The sequence below is a fragment of the Pholis gunnellus genome (assembly GCF_910591455.1).
Source record: "Pholis gunnellus genome assembly, chromosome: 10".
Lineage (NCBI taxonomy): Eukaryota > Metazoa > Chordata > Actinopteri > Perciformes > Pholidae > Pholis > Pholis gunnellus.
In genome coordinates this window covers 7,248,323-7,268,762 of record NC_136537.1, presented here as the reverse complement: position 1 = coordinate 7,268,762, position 20,440 = coordinate 7,248,323, and the positions used below count along the sequence as shown (strand labels likewise).

The 20,440-nt window shown below is 43.9% G+C and overlaps 2 protein-coding genes across 2 annotated transcripts; one reads left to right on the top strand and one right to left on the bottom strand.

The window, feature by feature from the left end:
* Window positions 1-1,126: 1,126 nt before the first annotated feature.
* micu3b (mitochondrial calcium uptake family, member 3b) lies at window positions 1,127-18,205 on the bottom strand (the record flags this gene model as incomplete). The annotated part of the gene is given in 16 exon segments (XM_079167868.1): window positions 1,127-1,230; window positions 3,874-3,942; window positions 4,509-4,666; window positions 4,858-4,966; window positions 6,635-6,806; window positions 7,005-7,090; window positions 7,579-7,674; window positions 9,714-9,755; window positions 11,247-11,318; window positions 11,408-11,488; window positions 11,584-11,586; window positions 11,589-11,635; window positions 13,887-13,965; window positions 14,130-14,161; window positions 16,284-16,431; window positions 17,945-18,205. Coding segments are annotated over 15 exon segments (1,455 nt in total). The 3' UTR covers window positions 1,127-1,230.
* An 875-nt stretch (window positions 18,206-19,080) lies between these two features.
* fgf20b (fibroblast growth factor 20b) lies at window positions 19,081-20,218 on the top strand (the record flags this gene model as incomplete). Its single annotated transcript, XM_079167296.1, has 3 exons — window positions 19,081-19,363; window positions 19,653-19,756; window positions 19,973-20,218. 3 exons carry the CDS (start codon window positions 19,081-19,083, stop codon window positions 20,216-20,218), a joined length of 633 nt encoding a protein of 210 aa, XP_079023422.1.
* Window positions 20,219-20,440: the final 222 nt, after the last annotated feature.

Here is a 20,440-nt window from a genome sequence, read left to right as displayed (position 1 = left end):
GCTTCAAAGAAGGGTAGGTTGACGGCCATTCGCCTGGTGACAACGGTGTGAACAGTTCACAGGTTATTAGCATGTGTGTGTTTGTGTGTGTGAGAAAGAGCACAAAACCACCAAATGTTTTATATTGTATTTATTGTCCCATGTCATTATAAATGCATCGGTGTAACAGCCGAGGTCTGGTTTAAAAGAACGACACGCGGCGAGAAGTTTCCAAAAACTCTTCAAGAGGTAGACTGACTAATCCGGTTCATATTACAGCATGTAACATGTTGATATCTCGTTTCAGTACATAGCTCCACCCAAAGCAAACATTACAACCAGGAAACAACGGTCATCAAGAATTCACATACTGCAACTGTACTGTAGTACAAGTGAGGATTTCTATGAAGAAGATGAAGTGTAAACTCTTTCTCAGAGAGCATAAAGGGAAGATAATTTGAATGTATTGCTCCAAAACTAATTTAAGCTGAGTGTCCCCAAGAGTGGAACAAACACATGGCTTTAATTCTTTGCATATTTATTTATATCGAGGTCATCCCTGCCAGTGGCAAGAAAATATCACTTTTCTTTTATCAGCTGAGAAATGATTAACACTGGTAGCTGCCTGTAGTTAAACAGTGAAAACGCCACAGACTGAATGAGTTTGTTCAAGCCTGCTGCGGCTCTGGGGGATCCTGGAGGATTTTAGCTGCAGAGAGAGAGGAGGAGGAGGAGGACAGGGAGGAGGGGAGGTGCTGTCCTGAGCTGATCTGTGCAGGGGGCTGCAGAGCCGGTGGGAGGGCGAAGTATGTGAGCAATGCTGCCGCCACCGTACCGAATGGAGCTCGGGACAAACGGGGATTCGAACTGAACAACACACACTGGCAGAGCAGTGATAAGACAACGTTGGACTTTTAAGTTAAATAAATAAAATCAGTGTTAACAATCTTAAACTGATATCAACATATTTACAATCAATAAATAGTTCAATATCTTCTGAGCAAGCAAAAAGTAGTTAGATAACTACTTCAAATTAGACTCCTGCAACACCGTTAACTTTACTTCACCACTTGTAACAGCTTCCCATTAGGCTGACCACTTCCTGTGTGCGCCACATCCTGTTTATTTAAAAGCTTCTAACGTAGTGCAATAAGATGCTGCAGCATGCATTAACCCTTCTGTCCCCGGTAGAGAGCAAAGAGGAGGCACCGCTCGTCCAGTTAAGACAGGCGCCGATGATGGGATTTCCACCTGGTGACAGAGCAGAGGGAGAACGGTAAACACAAGTCCAGTGGGACACTTTGTAAATGTAAACACGCTGTGGATCATCTCGTTCTCACAACAGAACAGCAGCCAATTCTTTTTGTATGTATTAGCTACAGAGAAACCAGAATACGTTAGACTACAGAGGAGCAGAAACCAGTACACCTCTTGATCAAACAGTCACGTGGTGCAGCAGCAGTTCTGCAAGTGTGCAGAAACAAATCTGTGTCCTCTGCAGTGACCACAGCTGTGGATCTGTAGCACACAAGCAGCAAGGAGCAATAGTTCTCCCACATATCTACACATTTCACTTCTATCTACTTTAATTTAAAGAAGAACATGGGACGTAATGCCAGCACAGATGTAAGTTTACATATGTAGATTTGTGTAGAACAATCATCGGTCCAGGTGGGCAAAAAAATCATAACTCGTAGTGTCTTTTTATGTAAATATGCCAGCAATGCTCTTCCTTCCATATGAAAAAACGAGAGTCTACACTGGAAATGCGCACAGTTGGATTTGAACGTCACTTCGTCAGAGCGCATTCATCGTAGCTAACGCTAAAAAAAAGAAGTCACGGCGACCTAAATCAACCGACAAAGAGGGACAGAAACGCGTACGCCATTTTCAAACAGAAAAATGTGTCTCTGTGGTGGTGCTAGCAGCAGCGACTGCGTCGACGTGTTTACGGTCATGGATGACAATCCCGACTATTGGGACGCAGAAACATTAACGACGGCTGCTGGATTCAACTTATTGCGGTCAAACGGATGTCCCTGTGTTGCAGTAAGGGACTAATCGCTCTCACAGCTCTTTGCCCTTTCAAATGACTTAGAAGACACAGCTCAAGAAGCAACAAAGTTGCTGCAGCTATTGCAGAGACTGGGACTGGGTGCTGCATCGTTCACTTGGTGCCTGTTACGGCCTGTTGTTTGCGGCGCACGAATCCCCTGCACGCGAGAAACAGCGCTGTCCATGGTCCTGAAACAACAGCCTGTCACGAACTGCGATGAATTCAGTGCGCACTACCGGCAATTTAAAACTTTTCTCTTGGGCTAACGTTTCTTTTTCCTGCGCAACATCACTTCTCCCACCAGCCAGTTCTCTGTTCTGCCCCCCTCCATAGGTTCTCTAGGTGATTCATGAGCGTGCAGCGCCAACGTTTTGCACCAAACCAAATATCTGCTAGTATCTTTTATTCACTGTAGGAATTCAAAATGTGTGTCTTTATCCTGCTGTATAATATGTGCGAGTATCCTGCTCCTAAAACCTAAATAAAGAGCCTCAGCTGTGCATGCAATCCTTCCCGTCTGACTGGCTGGTGTTGATTCCAGGATATAAGCATCCTATAATATAGTATAGAGTACTAACACTGTGGGTAAATACACAAACACAAGCATTGTAAGTACATACTATTGTAAGTTAGCGTTGCGAGCTGAAAGTATGTGACTTGTGTCATGTGCCGTGTGCCTCTGGCCCGCTACGGCCGAGCAGCTGCTAGACAGCGGGAGTTGTGTATTCCTGTTTCCACAGTAACGTAGGTGGGCACATGAACTGTAACCAGTCAGTGCTACAGTGTTTGTTTCTTTCTGTGGTTTGTTACGTACTTGTTGTCGTATACTTGGTTTTTTTGCATTTGATTTGTTCATTGTAAGTTAACAGACTTAATTGTGCCAGCGTTGTTGTATAACAATAAAGAGTTATAGTTGTGATCGTTGAATATCTCACCTCACGTCACCGTCGACCCGAGCACACTAACACACTAACACGCTGTTTTGAGTCACATGCTTTGAAATTCATGGATCTGGTAAAACTTAAACCTGCACAAAATATGTACCAAGAAACACCTCACTTCTTGACAGAGAACAACAAAAAAATGTGTATTTCAGTTTGTGGTGTGAATTTGTGGAATCGTTCAGATGAAGATTATATATATAACTATTATAGATATGATTTAAACACTTTAATTAAGAATATGTATTTAAGGTACAGAGGTGAGGAAGAGTCCTTGTCTCTCTCAGGACTGTGACGCTCCTTGTTGACATTGTTCTTGTTATTCTCTCTCTCTCTCTCGCTCTCTCTCTCTCTCTCTCTAGATCTGCCAGCAAGGTTACAGTCATGTCAGAAAATGTAAATGCTACCGAAGTGAAATATAAATTGTCCACTGCACTTTCACATTTTTAAACAAAACAAATGACAACAATGAAGCAAAATGGTAACATTTTTTGTCTTTTCTCTCAAAATTCTCAAAACTGATTGAAAAAACATGCAGATCAAGTCCTCTCCTGAGATTATCAAGCCCTCTCCCAGGAGGTGCATTTCCTTTGAAACATTTATACACGCAGCTTTAAAGTGCACTGCTCACTGCTGGTGTGCAGACCTAAGCTGGTATCTGGTGGCAGTTGATCAGGCGTTAATAATACAGTGTAACTCAATGCTTCGGGCGAGCAGAGTGTGGACCTTTAGGAAAATAACATCTGAAAAGACTGACTGGGATACTGTGGCTGGGAAACGCTGTTACGGAACAGTTTAGAAACCCAAATCATGTTGCATTAGCCAACCTCACATTAAGCATTGTTTATTGTTGCCCCGTTTAACAAAGAATGCTGACAGGATGAGAACATACTTTACCTATTTTCTTGAGAGCTGCTTCCTCATGCAGGACTTAAAAGAGGTGAACTTTTCTTCCACTCTGACGCCCTATGTGTGTGTGTGTGAGAGAGAGAGAGAAAGAGAGAGGAATACTATTAGAGGGTCAATGTCATGGTGTCCCACTAGATGGCAGTATAATTTCACAAAAACCACTAGTCGCCAACCCAACGGTGAGGTGTGTTTCAGTAATAAAAAGTGGCAGGAGTGTAATTTAGACGTTGTGGTGTGGAGGAACTTAAGTCTACCACCAGCTAAAGAAAAAAGAGACATAATTAGCGCTTACTCAGAGCTGTAATTAAACAGGAGCTGTGGTGTTTGTGATGCTAATAGCTGCTTAAGTACTGTGTTCTGAAAATAAACCAGTCTATCTGTGCTGAACATCAACCCACATTGGCCTTTTTGTCCTTCGCCCTGTTAAATCTGACTTGTCTTTGCATCCATGTGTCCGTCTGTGAGCTCTTTGTGGTCCCCTTTTATTTTTAAGAAGCAGCTCACAAAGACCAACACCAGCTGGTGTCATTCACATCAGCCAGTGCTGCTGCGGAGTCCAGACGCCGACAGCTCTGTCACCTCCAGAGTCATAAAAGAGCCATAAATGGCCTCTGCCGTCTCACCCCGCCGCGGCGGTGCAGGCGCTCCTTCATGACGCCGATGAACTCCTTGTGGCTGAGCTTATCGTCGCGGTCCTCGTCGAAGATCTTGAAGACCGTGTTGACCAAGTGGCGGCTCAGCTTGATGCCCGTGGCCACGTAGACGGCGCGGGTAAACTCCTCTGAGGAGGGAAGAAAAACAGTTGATCGGGGGATCGTAGTCTTCATTACAGATGTTTGCTACCAATATTTACATTACTTTAGCTTGAGACAAAATCACAACGATTGTGGGTCACCTGGATGGTTTGTTTGCCTCACTACAGAAAATAAGCATTGTGCCGCCGTAACATGACTACAAACTGAGAGTCTTCACCTTGACCAACGGAGCGGTTGGCGAAGTTGTACATTTGCATGGCGATGGTGAAATCCTCCAGGTTGTTCAGGAACTGGAAGAAGGACCTGAACTCCTCAAAGGTGAGTCCCTGCGAAGAGATGACGACAAGCAAAACGACACCTTTTTATTCGCGAAACACAAAGCTTGCGAATTGCAACGCGAGAAAATGGTGAAGTGCCGCGCACACAGCGAGCGGCTGCGTGCGTCAACACTCCAGCAAAAGGATATAGCGCTACGATTCACACAGCACATCATCTGCTTCCTTTCATCCTGCAGGGGGGGGGGGGGGGGAATCCTTTAGTGTGTGTGGGACCTTGAAGCCAGCAGATAGATAACACACCCAAACAGACAGAGTATACATTGCTGGATTTTCCCCTGTGCAGTATGGACACGCTGAGCTGTCAGCGGCTGGGGGGGGGGGGGGGGATTGTAGCTTTTGGGAAGAGGTCAGGCCCGTTTTGCAGACTTTTCTAAGGCAGATTAACCTGATACTTGAATAAACAAAAACAACAAAAGTGATGAATCCCCAAACATCTCAGGCTTGGCTGATGACTCAAACACTGAGTCTATTGATCTCCACTCAAGCGTCCCGCAGCTACTAGCTCCTTCTCTCGCCGGGGGCCTCGCCAAACAGGCAGCACACACGGCCGAACAAACGGAGTAATGACTAATCTGTGTCGCTTTGCTGTTTTAACAAGGCGAGGGCCATAAAATATCTCTTAGCCCCTTACGACGAGACCCACTTGATCGTCAATGGAGATCTAGCAACAGGCTACTCGAGGTGGCTGAGGAGCTGCCGGAGTCTTTTCAGCGCGCCAAGAGGAAAAACAAATTAAAGCTGAAAATGAGGATGTTTCACTCAACAGACAATTCAGCGGGCGGTACCAAAAGAAATGAATCGTCCCACACTCACACAGAACAACAGAGTGCAAGTCTGTGAAAGGGAACTAATTCATTTAAAGGAATAGTTCAACATTTTGCGAAAAACACTTCTTCCCTTTCTGTCTGGGAGTGAGATGAGAAGGTTACATACATTTAACAAATTATATTTAGATGGTTTAAGCTGTACAAAAAAACGCAACGTAAAAACAACAGTTTGTTATTTTTCTGGGAGTGACGTCATGGAACTAGGGCTTAGATTTTGAACATCGTAATAAGTCATTTCCTGGTTTTACAGGCGGAATTACAGTAAAGTGATGTAAATCTCTGAAATTAAGACTGTTCTAGCTGTTTCAAAAAATATCAAAAAATATATATCAAAAAATATCATTGTGTAAATATTTTGTAAAACCACCAATAATCAACCCTAGAATGTTGTCACAATATCGGTGTGGAGGTATTTGGTCAAAAATATAGTGATATTTGATTTTCCCCGCATTGCTCGGGCCTACATGGAACTATTTTGTGTGCGGGCGCAGTGACGTCCTCGAGTGTTGTTGTCCCAATGAGGGTGTCAGGTGTGTCACAGTGGCTTTATCCTACTGACTGACTGACTGACTGTATCTGGAGTCAACCTGAATTGTAGCAGGAGACTCTTCACTGGGCAGACAGATAAACTGTCGTTCAACAATCAGCTCCAACACGTAATTCCCTTAAAACCACAAATTGTAATTGAAAAATGTATTTTTATCTTTTCAATCTTTCAATATGTGTTCAAGAAAGAAGAACCATCTGTTTCAGCAGGTCAGTGTCATCACATGTCAGAGGTAATGATGACGTGTGATGACGAATCAGAAGGGGGAAAAAGGGGGCGCACCTTTTCGTCCGGCAGGCCGTGGCGCACGTTCTCCAGATACTCGCTGACGTCGTCCACGTTGGTGTAGCGAAGGAGGATCCGAGCGAAGTCTTCCTCGCTGATGGTGGGCAGGCCCTTGCAGTAGGAGAGGAACTCTATCTCGAGCACCTCTGTCTGCAGGTTGTCCATGAACCTGGAGGAGCGAGACGGACCGCTGACAGGTAACGCCACCACCACAAACTCACATGCACAAAGGAACACTTAACATAGTCGCACGGTTTAGCCGTCGGAGGCATGGAAATGATTAATGGCCTTATTACACCGTGAGATAATCATTTTCTCGGGGACATATTAATTAATTACAGAGCGAACAAAGTGGTTTTCTACTCACTCGTAAAAATCTTCAAATTTCAATTCAGCTTTGCCTTTTTTTCCAAAGAAGTGCACCAGCAGCGTTGTCTCTGTCTTTTCATCCACCTGGTAACAGAGGGGAAAGGACTTAATTAATATAGCTACTTAAAGCCTCATAGCTTTAAGTAGCTATGATTTATCCAAACATTGAGTCAATTTGCACAAAATCCCAATCTGAGCTTCCAGAATGAGCTGTTTTCTAACTGAGAGTGTATCATGAAAACACCAGGTAAACATTAACAATGACTTAATCTAACCACACCGAAAGCTTGAAGCAAAGATGTTAGTTAATACCCAGGTGCTGCTGTCGAGTAAGAGTTAATGGTTAATTTTTCACCGTGCCTGAAACCAAACAGTGGGCCAGCATTTCTCATTTCTGCACGATACAAACACGTGCCATGCAATAGATTCATCAAACATGCTACAGAGGAGATATTAGTCAGTATTTGCGCTTGCTAAAGACTAAATAAATAAATCCACAGTGCTAACATGGGACAGTCATAACCTGGTTCACAGTATTGACTGTATAACCAAAGTAATGAGGGCATGGCTACCTCGGTGAGATCAGAAAACAGAACTTGACTTGTGCCACGTCTGAGAACATCCCACATGCCGCGGGCCTCCACATGCTGACTGTCTTTTTCAAGAACCTGTGGCAGCAGTTGAAGCACAGCTGTTAGAAGACAAAACACATCTGGGAGAAGGAAAATGGACGGACAAACGTGGAGAGCACAGAGGCAGGCAGGAAGACAGAGATGCACAGACTGGAAAGAAGATGAAAAGTCAGATAAAAAAAAAAACAACCAAAAAACATCAGAGACAGACGGGTAGAAACAGACTGGGGCTGCCAGCGGTGTATCTGAGAGGCCCATCGGCCCTGACGTGGGCCTGCTCTGCAGCCATGCATGCAGCCTCTTGGCAGGACGTTGAGTCAACACAGCTAACACATGTCCAAAGCATGCAAGGCGTGAGAGCCAAAGGGTGAGTCATGCCAGGTTGTCATCATTTGATGTTAAGCTGAGAGGTAAATGCAAGTTATCAGACATCGTTGTCTTGTGAGATAAGTTCAGGGCGAGAGGCAACCTCCGCTTCTGAAAAGTGAAGCCGTTGCTGAAGTGCCTTAAACTTGCATTCCCTCTGACGGCCATCAGGGGGCGACTCCTCTGGTTGCAAAAATAAGTCCCATTTTATAGAAGTCTATGAGAAAAGAACCCAACGTCTCACTTTATTCATTACCTCATTCCATATTGTTAACATGTTCATTTAGTAAACTATGGTCCATTTAGACTGAAATAGATAGGCTGCAAAAAACTAAATGGCGACGGCAATAAACCAAGATGGCAACGGCCAAAATTCCGAACTCGAGGCTTCGAAAACCGTAGTCCACGAACCAATGGATGACATCACGACGACTACGTCCACGTCTTATATACAGTCTATGGTTCAGAGTCTTCAAGTTCAAGTTGTTTTTTCCCAATGAGATCTCTGACTAACCAACCATTATCACTATTACAGTTTACACTGTTTTCACTGTCCCGCCTGCTGTGGGACGACTTTAACTACAGCTACTGAGGCACAGCCTTCAACAACAATGTTCTTGTAATTGGTGTCATGTGCAATGAAACGATCACAGGGAATCTGTCCTTGAGTAGTTAAGAAACAAATGTGGATTTCCAACTCCCAGTCATTAACAGAACCACATTGTTGCCTCTCGCTCTCATTCTGTTTTTTCACCCCATCATTTCTTTATTCTCTATGTTTATCGTGTCTCGACATCACCTCATTCAAAAGTGGCATCAGCACACAGCCAACCAGAAACAGCCAGCTGGCGTAGACACGTGTTCATAAGTATGGCTTGCTTCATTTCATAATATTTATCTCTCAAGCCTGAGGGTGAATGTGAGCCAGCTGATTAAACAGCTCTTCCTCTGCGCCTCGTCGCTTTTCCCCAGAGAGAGAGAGCGAGAGAGAGAGAGAGAGAGAGAGAGAGAGAGAGAGAGAGAGAGAGAGAGAGAGAGAGAGGACGTGATCCCACAGCTAATTACGGAACAACTCTTTAATGCACTGCGCTGTTACTCAACTCATCCCATGAACAGATCCTGAAACACTTGTAATTAGGACATGCTCGGGGAAAGCCTGTGTTTTTGAAAATATTTGACTTTTGAACTTTTTGCTGGAACGATACCTACAGTACGACAGAAGAAATCACCGTCCCTCTGTTAGATTGTGGGTTTGCCTGTGTGTGTGTGTGTTGAGTGCTTTTCACAGTTCTCCTCACTGACTGGCATCTTCATGGTCAAAGCCATCACAAAAGGTAACCTGAGCCCAAATACCACTCCTCAAGAAACTGTAAAAATAAAACATGGGGGTCTGGGCGAAATGTTGTCAGTCTTCAGGTAAAAGCTTTTTTAAGGTGGAATCTCTCGCCCAATGCTGACAAAAGGCAAGCACATGAATCATCTTCTCTAACCACACACACACACACACACACACACACACACACACATATAAAGACAATGTCAGATAATGCTGAAGTACACAGTGTTGTATTTTAAATCCTGCTGTTAACAGACACACATGCGGGTGCTGTGCGCAAAATAGATCTCAGCTTTGGAGGCGCGCATGCCAAAAATGCATGCAACAAGCAGAACGGTTCCATTTTCCTTCAGGGAGAGAGAACAATACATACACTGTGCGGCTGGGATGTGCGTTGACCGTACAGCTGCAGGCTCTGAAATAAAAAAAACGAGCAGAGAGAGAAGATTCATTTATAATTCACAGCGTATTTTAGAACAGGAAGATGGTTGGAAATTACTTTTGAAGCCATCAATTGATTTTCTTCAAGTCATAGCCGTCAAATTTATATGACGTGACATGACCCTCAACTTTGTCTTCTTGCAAAAGCATCATTATGTTTCCAAATCTAGAGTACCCATTCTAATGATCTGTTTGATGCGTTATACGGGCGTCAGATTAATGCAAGACCGTCCAGAGATGCTAACGTTTGTCGCGGCAGAGTAAGCTCCTCCGTGTTGTGTTTGTGCGATAAGACCTCAAAGAGTCGCTCTTATCGCTCTGTTCAGCATTGCCTGTTTACATCCACCTGCATGTGGCACAAGACGGCACTAAAGAGATGAAAGCCTCAGACATGTTTTACCCCGTATGACCACATTCACCTCTGTGCAGTCCTCTCTAGGAACAAAAAAAAGCCCTGTCCTGTTAGACACTGGTTCAAATTTAAGATTCAGATCAATGTCAAGCTGCACTGATCTTTTTCTTCTTCTTTTTTTTATCAATAATAAAAGGACTCGTAGTGAGAAACCCAAAGAGAATCACCTGACTCTGTAGTCCCGTTCAGCTCTATGGAGCATTCTAGCTTCCTTTAGCTCACTGTTTGGATTTCCGGCCCGAAACTTGCTCTCATTAAACCCACTGTTCACCTGGTGCCCAGCACCAGGTGAACAGGCAGACAGACAAAGTTAGCATTTAGCTGGGGAACACGGCGCAGTATTTAGCTAAAGAGGCAGATATTTCCCTCAGGAGTTGGTGTAGACTCAAACAGAGCTAGAAGAAGACTGAATATTGGACAGCTGGCAGAAACACGACTCCAAAGGAATGCTAATTTTGCCCTGTGTCTGCCTGATGTGTAAATAGGCAACCGCTTGCTAACACTTTATACAGTGATAATATGTCCTTGTTGTATTAACAGTGTGTTGTCCCCAAGTGGCTAAATGAATGAATGCAGGTTTAAATGAATAGATTTTATTTGGCCACTTGGGGGCAGCAGAACGAGTTGAAAGGACGACATTTGACATATCACTGAACACTGAACAACATAAGCATTGATTTAGAGTCGTGTTTCTTCCACCTTACAAATATGAGTCCAATATCCTTCTCTTCTTTTAGCTCTGTTCTACACCAACTCAGTCTACACAAATATCTGCCCTTTGGCTGGCTAGCTGCTAGCTGCTAAATTTATCTGGCATTTTTTGCCGGACAAGTAATGTGCAGTGGAGGGTTTTTTTGTTGCTAAAAATGGCAAAAGATGGAGAGCGAAATTTGCAGGCAACTGAAAAAAACAAAACAATGAGGGGAACTGCAAAGTCAGCGATAATCCTGTTCATAATAACCAGGAACCCCTTTTACATTCCGCATCGCTGAGGGCCATGTTGATCTGTTGTTTGTACGTACAAATGTTGAGGCATTTGAAAGCAACACATACCTGCAGGGCATATCTTTGCGGGTCTTCTGCAACTTCCTTTCTGACCTTTTTCTTCCGGAAAATGTCCTCTAGCTGGTGAAAAGATGACAAGTTATTATGCAGAATGTGACACGATGGATCAAATGCATTTCATCATATCTGATTATCAATGAGGCTCGCACCACCAAGAACTCCCTTTTGTCCACCATTTCATTCCCATCTGCATCAAACATGTTGAAAGCAATCCTGAAGCCTGCATGGGGCTCTGAAATCAAATGGAAAAGGAATTACAATGAATAGTCACCTTTTTAGTTAAGTCTCTTCAAGATAGTTCTCCTCGAGTCAGTAAAATATATACTTGCTTGTTAAAATGCAGAGCAGGAAGAGATACTCTGTGTAGCTGATGACACCTGGAAAAAAAAAAGAACAAAAAAAAATGTCAAGCTGACAAACTGAAATGCTAAAATGACCTCTTCTCCACACAAGCCGGCATCCGATGGCATTAACCTGTAAGCTGAGGGTGTTTACAGATGTTCAAAGTCATGCGCCCGAGATGAATAAGCCATCCAAAGAAACAGTGCACGCCTTAAGACAAGAGTAATCCTCTCGCCCTCACTGATAACATCTTAAAAGGTGCCTTTTACCTCATGCTTGGTGTTCCCCCTCACACAAACACAGGCTTTACAACTGAGCTGACCTATCTGGACACAAACCCAAACAAATTTAAGACCCACGGCTTCTGATCCCGTTCGGGTAACAAGGTGTAATACATTCTCAAGTGATCTGTCACTGATTTGGGAACGGCCGATTCAGGTTTTTGTGTCGCGTCCTTCAGCTCCCTTTGTTGTGTGACACGGAGAAGGGAAGAGTGAGTGTCAGGAGACATCTCGGTCGACTCGGGAGGCTTCTCCCCTCTGACTCTGAAAGCATTCCCAAGCTTTTGTTTGCTCGGGAAGATAGAGAATCGAGCGCAGATAGTTCTGGGTGACTGCTCTGGGTGTTATGGGAAAAGAATTCAGGTACGGGGGGTTTGCTGCAAGGAAGGGGGGGGGGGGACTAAACTAGCAAACAAAGATGTCTTTTTTTTTTTTGCTTGGGTCTCTAGGCTGTTAATGAGTGGAGGTAAAGGCAAGTGAAACACGTGTTCAAACTGAGGTGTGAAAAGAGAATTAGTGATGCATGCCATTAGACAAAGTTCATCTGGGAAAAAAAAGTTCTTGTCATCCCAGCTCTCTCTCTCTGTTTGGCAGGTACGGCCTGATAATGACAACAGATCTCTGGCTTCAAAGCCTTTGAAAGCTTAAATGGGTTGAGGAGAGAGAGAGAGAGAAAAAAACTTTTCAGATTCCAGCCATGTTTCTCCAATACCACACACCTTCACTCTCCTGGTGGGAGCCCACCCCTCCTCCTCCTCCTCCTCCTCCTCCCTGCAGCTCAGCCTCTGAGCTCAAGTAGATGTTGTTAGACAATACAAAGAATTCCACAGCAACACTTCATACAGAGTGGCAGTCCCGGAGATGTAATCCAATGCCATTCTTAGGCTTCATAATGTCCGCGGTGATCAGGGGGGTGGCCGGTGGGACATGTCTCGACATAGTCGGGTTCAAACGGCTCCCTCATTCTCCAAAGCGACGCTTTGTTCGCAGATCAATCCAGTCCCCCCCCCCCCCTGACAAAGCCGCAGCGTTTAACAGCAGGATTAAAAGCCCCGAATCCCAGCATTGGCACTTAGCTAAAGCAACAGAGGAGAGAGCAGAACAGTGAGATCTGATGCTCCACTGGCTCGTAGGGCATACTGAGCGGGAGCGTGCAGGCCCAGGTGGGAACATTTAAAAAGGTCTTCACTCACACTAACAACTTCATTTTCCTTAATGCTAAGAATCGGAGTTAGCAGGCGAAGAGCGCATTCATATTACACAAGCTTGAAGTGAAATGACATTCTCCAGGTGCATCGGGTGCCAAATAGATTTCTGTCGATCGACTAATTGAATAAATGATTCAGATCTGAGAGTTTCAGCTCTAACAGTCTTCATTGTGATGCAAAATGTGCCAACGTTACTCAAGTCTAATCATCACCATTTTAAATCCATATGTTTGGAATATTTTCCAATCTCCTAAAAAAACATTGCAATTTGTTATAAATGATAGGGTAAATAGAGAAGTTGTTGAATTAATTATTCTTATTAATTGCCTTCTTTTAACAGCTCATCTTAACAGTCACAGATGCCTGTTACAGTCACGCTACATACAATACAATGCATATACAGTATAAAGCATTCGAAAATAAATGAACAACTTCTTTCAAGGAATTTCTCACTTTCCCAATAATTAGTACCAAATGACATAGTTCCTTCCAGGAAACTTCTTACTCATCACATGGTTTATTCGAGAGAGTGCGTAGGATCATTATGCTTATAATCAATGGACCATTCCCTGCAGAGGTTACCTCAGAATAAATCTACAACATGTTACCGGAGCGATGGAGAGATAAGATAGTATTTACAACACACTCACTGCTCTGGAATATATACGAGGTTGACACGCACCACTAGAGCACACTCTGTGCAAGGCCTTTAAAAAAAAATAAAAGAATAAAGGGGAATCGCTTGAAGTCAATGGGTGCTTGTGTAGAGCTGCAGCAGACGGAGCGGGTTACTTCACCTCGTTCACGAAGATTTCTGAACAAATTGGATGATCCTTTCCAAACAGGCGGGGTATCAGCCAGCATCTTGTCTAAGTCCTGACAGAATAGAAGAAAATCCCAAATCACTCATTCATTTCTAAATCCTGAGCAATCACAACGTAATGCGACGTTTGTCGGCATTACCGTAATTACAGAGGTTTTACACAGATGAAGAGATTCTGTAAAACAGCAACAAGTGCTTTGATGACAGAACAACTTGCCTTTTTCGTGAGGGACTTCCATCCTCTCCTACCTAAACGGAACAAGGTTCACAGTTAGTGCATGCTGTCAGACTTTTACAGGACATTTATTTAAATGTCAGGGTACTTGTGATTTATTTCAGTATTTACTTTTTATGCACCTTTATACTTCTAAATGTTGTTATTTTTACTCTTCTACATTTGTCTGACAGCTTTAGTTGCATTTCAGATCACATTTTTTTCATACCTTTCCTGTCCAGTGAAAACAAAAACAGAAAGTTCAGTTTTTTTCTGATAAACTGATCAAATAAACTCTTGACTTTCTAGAGAAATGTGGTTCTCACACAAACAAAATAATGATCTTATAGAATATGATGTATATCTGTAGACTAAACTATCCCACAGTTTATAAAGAGTTAAAACATTTACAGCAGTAAAATACAACACACATGAACGCAGCCAACTTTTGATGCTTTAAGCAATTTTGATAATCTGAGAATACTTTTACTTGAGTAAAAAGTTTTGAAGGCCAAACCTTTACTTTAGTGGAGTATTTGTACAGTGTGGTAAAATAACTTTTACTGAAGTAAATGGTCTGAATACCACTGGTGACTTATACTAACAAATTTCAACGATGAATTCTATATTAATAATATAGAACCGGGAAACAAAAGTGAAAACGGGTGTTCATGTGGACAGACGTCTCCCTGAACGCATTCCGATGGTCAATAAAGCAGAAGATAAGATGGAGGTGTTGTAAAAAGGGGAAAAAAAGAAAAAAAACTGTCCGGAGAACTGCATCGATAACAGTGACAATAACCCTCCACTGACACATTTTAGAGCCTGCGTTAAAAACTGGGATTATGATTGCCAAGTGATGGCTTCCTCTGCGCACTTTGTGAGCTTTTGTCCTCAATGGGAGCATGTATTTGTTCATTTCACTTATTGTTTCACAAAAACATACCTCATGGATCTGATATGAATAATTTACATGACAGCACTTTAGGTTTTGACTCTAATGGTTCACTTCTAAATGGCCAGAACTCCGCCATCCTCTCAGAAACACATCTCTTTTTACGGCCACAGTATAACCATAAAACACCACGACGGCTATTTTGCAACACATTAGAGAACAATGGCACGCGGTATGTTAACACATTAGTGCCCCTTATTTACCGCCCTCATTAGATGCCAGTGAAGACATGTCCAAAACTTGACAGCAGGCCACACACACACGCCTCACACCATAATCAATCGCAGTGATGCGAATGTCTTATCGTTACATTTATGACATCCATGCTCAGTTGTTTGGTCTCTCTGGGTCTCTGCGAGTTTGTTGCCACATAAATGAGCCATAAAAGTGGGGTTGCTGGGAAAGATGCCTATCTTTATGCAGGTGTTATGACTGAGGCTCTGCAAGCTGCAACTTATTGTCTGATGATGACACTTCACAGGCCCTCAGCAACAAGTAACGCAGGAGAAAAACACAAGGACTATTTTTTTTTTCTGATCTCAAGTAATTGGCGGATGAAGGGGGTTTATCTGATGACTTGATGGAGGTGTAATTAAGTAAATGGTTGCTGACAAATGTGGCTAATTTACAGTCAGGCAGTGTAGCATCTGCAGTGCAGCACACTGGCAGTATTCATGAAGGAAACTGCGACCTTCCCTTTAAAAACCATTGATAGCACTTTGCAAAGAAAAAGGAATGAATCTTAAGTCTTGAAGTAATGTAATCACATCAGAGACTGTGTCCTCTGCCTTTCTAGACAAACTGAATTGGCCCGGTTCCACGCAGGAACTTTTCCAGGAACCTTCTTAGGAACTCAAGACCTTTTGTTGCAACAAGAGAAATCAGGGTTTAAATATAGCTATTAACTCCCGAAAATATAATAATATATTAATATCCCTCAGAAAGCCCATGTTGACGTTATCAAGTTGTTTATGTCAGATCACCGGTCCAAAGTCACAAAAACGTTCAATTTACAACAACGAGAGAGAGAAAACGAGCAAACCCTCACATTTTAGTACATTGAATTGATTGTCAAATCTGTTGTTAATTCATTTTCTGTCAATAGATTAATTGATTCATTGTTAAACCCGAACATCAGTAATGATTCCTCCCTTCCTCTAGAGGACGTTTAGTATTATGAGAAGGATACTAAGAGCACTCACTCTTGGGTTCATTCGTAGTGACAGACTCTATGAAGCTGAGTGGCGTCATGTATAGCTGGCCCTCATACTCCACTGAACTGAAGAGGCGGAATCTGTTTTCATAGGACGACATGTACACATCTCCATCGTCAAGACCATAGGTCCGGGCCTGAAAACACACACACACACACACACACACACACACACACAGACAACATCAGGAAATATTTCAAATCATACCAACACAGTGATAACACCGTCTGAAAGATGCATTTTATGAAATCCACAGCAGCTCTTCTTGTCACGGAAAGCCTCGCTCACATGGAACAAAGAGGCCCGTGCTTGCTTTAATTTAGTAATGGGGCGCATGTTATGTCAGCCATATTTGTCATCCCCGTGCACCAGATAATGTCCCTACAACTGTTCAAACCCAGCCAGATCAGAAGGCTGGATTGGTGAAGACAGAGTGGATCTCTCTGTCACGTGGCACAGTGCCAGGTCCACTGGGCACAGAGCAAACACCCAGGGAATGTGTGCCCCCCTCTGCTTAACCATTAAACCCCCTCTAACCACCCCCACCTCTCAACAGATGTCAGCCCCTCCGCCAAGCCCCAGTGTCCAGTTTCCTGTGTTCATGGATTCCTGCGGCCTGTGGCCACCAGTCGAGCGGTCCTCCCTCCAACCCACACATACGAAACAAGGAATGTTCTGCTAGAGGTGTGCACACCAGACCAGGTTTACTTGTTTGTTAACGTCCCCTGTGATCTATTAAAATCCTGTCAACAAGGTCAGCACATGCATGGCTGAGCTGAAGATACTTGCTAGAGGTGGTGTGTAGGCTATTAGGGGAAAGATACACATTGTATCTTGTAACATTAACATCTGATAGAGGGAAAATCATTATTATAATGATGCAACACCTGCAAACTATTGTTAGAATGATTAGTAAAGTAATTGATTAATCAATTGAAAGAAAATGTATCAACAACACCTTGAATAATCAATTGATCGGGAAAATATGCCCATTTTTCCCGGTATCCAGGGCGGCAGCTAATGGTTATTTTTTGTTTCTGATTAATCCATAATATTATTTTTATTAATTAATTTAATTGGAAGTAGGTGATGTTGTGCCAAAAACTCCTTGTTTATTTTTTACAATGACATCAAAGACAGAAAAGAAAAGAAGCTGGAACGACTTAAATGATTAATCAATTTACCAAAAAGTTGCTTATTGGTAGATTATTTGATTAATTGTTGCTCTGAAATAGCATAAATAGATGCACATACAGTATAGACTTTATCTATATTTATTTTGTCTTAATTTTTATACTGTAAATACTATTTATGCGACATGTATTCAGAAAAAGCAGACAAAACGTTCACTTATGGCAGCAATTAGGTCACGTGATCTAAGAACCGCCTCTGACCGTTTTGCCGTTTCAGCACCAAAGGTCGGGGACAGCTCCTTATGTTGACGACACATTAGCGTTATTGTAGTTTTCACGTGCACGATATGATCTCTAGGCAGCGGGAAATGCAGATGCTCCGTTCGTTACTGTAATGTTAAGATGAAAAAATGATGTAGGAAATTAAAAGTGGAGCGTTTCTCACCACAGTACAGGCCACGTGAGCTGAACGTTCTCACTATAAAGCCGCGCGGCTTGACAAAGGTCCCACTGTACCTTATCGGTTGCAGAAACTGATGGCAGCGCTAGATGCAAGAGTCGAGCCTCGACACGGCTCTTCAAGCCGGAGCGTTTACCGGCGAGCGAGCAGCGGTGATAATAATAGGCAGCTCCGGCCGCGGCGGTGACGCACGCTCCAGCCGCGACAACTTTCAGCGCTGTTGTCGCCCTCGACGATGTGTGTTGTCCCCGAGCCACGAGCGTCCCTGCTCTTAAGCTGTTAGTGAGCAGAGGGATAAGCCTGCGCAGGGCAGCCATGACTGTTTACACTGAGGTGTCGTAACTGAACACACACACACACACACACACACACACAGCAAAGAGCAGAGCAGCTCGAGCCGCCTGCTGCTCCGAGCTCGCGAGACATGCCGTGGGTATTTCAAGTCCCTCTGGGATTACGGGGCGTCACATTCGTGAGAGTGAAGGAAATGTTGAAATCGTCGCACAAGCATATATAGAAACACACACTGACGTACTTGATATAAAGTGTCATAGTTTTTGTGTGTTTTATTTTAATTTAAAGTAAAGCAGGTGCTCAGTTCACCACAGCCCCACCACCAACTCTCTCTCTCCCTGTGTTTCTCTTATTTTATGCCCCGGGAGAAGGAAAACAAATCCTTGCCAGGGCACGTCTGGACTGTGACAGCCCCGCCCATTACTAGTCCTGTGGTTTTGCACCTGCCTCGCCACCCCTTGCCACTTTAAACGCAAAACCCTTCCAGGAGCTGCTTTTTACCTGCACTGCAGCGTTTATTCCGCACTTAACTACTGAGTCCTCTCCTGTCGGGTCTGTCCTCCACGGCTCCACCGAGGCAGCACGCCGCGAACAGGTATGCAACGTGAGGGCTATCTGAGCAGCAACTGGAGCCCACCCGACCCCCAGCTGATGAAGACGCAGCGGTAAAATAGGAAAACAAGAAAAAGAGAGACGAGAAATCGGTGCAGGCAACAGTGGCGAGCGTTTCATGTCAGGGGAGAGAAATCCGCGCGTCCGCGTGTGCAAACGGGTACACGCGCTAAGTAAGGTGGAAGTAAACATGCAATAAGTGACAGTGGCAACCAGGTAGTCCACTACGCAAGAGCGCTCCCTCCGGACCTCCTCGCTGAACTTTACCCGCTGAGCTTTTAACGCGATGGCTGCTGCTGTTTTGGGGGAAGTTGGAGGCGTCTTGCACGGCATCGATGGTTTCCCGCAGGTCGGGTCCCATTTCCTCCTGACCCCACTCGGGGACAGTCCGATGCTTCTCGGGGAGCACCTCATACCTGGGGACAGGCTCTCCCGGAGCACCGCGGCGGACTTAACGCACCTCAAAGGGATCCTCAGGAGGAGACAGTTATACTGCAGAACTGGGTTTCATCTGGAAATACTTCCGGACGGCACGGTGCAAGGGACGAGGAAGGACCACAGTCGTTCCGGTAAACACCGAGGCGTACTTTTCATGTATTTATATATATAAATATAAAATATGAAGCAATATATTGGCCAACGTGTATAACAAAGTAATTGTCGAAAGAATCAGCAACAATGAAAGAGTGAATAAGAATGATGAAAATAACAATTTTATGATATTATTCTGTTAATTTTAAAACATCAAATGTATAGATCTTGTCAATAGATTTAATTCTATTTTTGTATATACTTTTTATTAATATTCTTTTATCTTTGTCAAAGTCTGTACTGAACAACTGTGTTTGTCTTTTCCAGGTATTTTGGAATTTATAAGCCTTGCTGTTGGGTTGATAAGCATTAGAGGTGTGGACAGTGGACTCTATCTGGGGATGAACGACAAAGGAGAGCTGTATGGCTCTGTAAGTACCAGCGTTGCTTATTCATGTCGCCCAAATCCTCATTTTTGACCATGTGATGATGACCGACAAGGCTTTTATTCAGTTCTCATATTTTGAGAGTTCAATTTTCAAGAAAATACATTTTGAAAAATAATGAAATGTGTCTTAAATATGTTTTTTTCTGTTTCTGCATCACAAGTCAGGACTACTTTTAATGTTGTGCCCTTTTGTTTCCAGGACAAACTCACCGCCGAGTGTGTCTTCAAGGAGCAGTTTGAGGAGAACTGGTACAACACATACTCCTCCAACCTCTACAAACACGGAGACAAAGGAACACGTTATTTTGTGGCGTTGAACAAAGACGGGACACCAAGGGACGGGACTAAATCCAGGCGGCACCAGAAATTCACACACTTCTTGCCCAGGCCTGTGGACCCCGACCGTGTGCCAGAGCTGTACAGGGATATCCTGGGACACAGCTGAGACCCGGAGGCCCGGTCCAGTTCAGGAATAGCTGCTTAAGCCCTTGCGGGCAGGGAGCAGAGACGAGACGAGGGACGCGGGCGGGGACGTGGCCCGTGCAGGCTGGCGGACAGCAGCCCCGACCTGCAGGGATAAAGGCACCGGGGCCTCTTGCAGGAATGCATGGGCCATCTCTCAGCAGCCAGGAAGACGGGCTAGAATGTCTGCACGCTCGGCATGAGG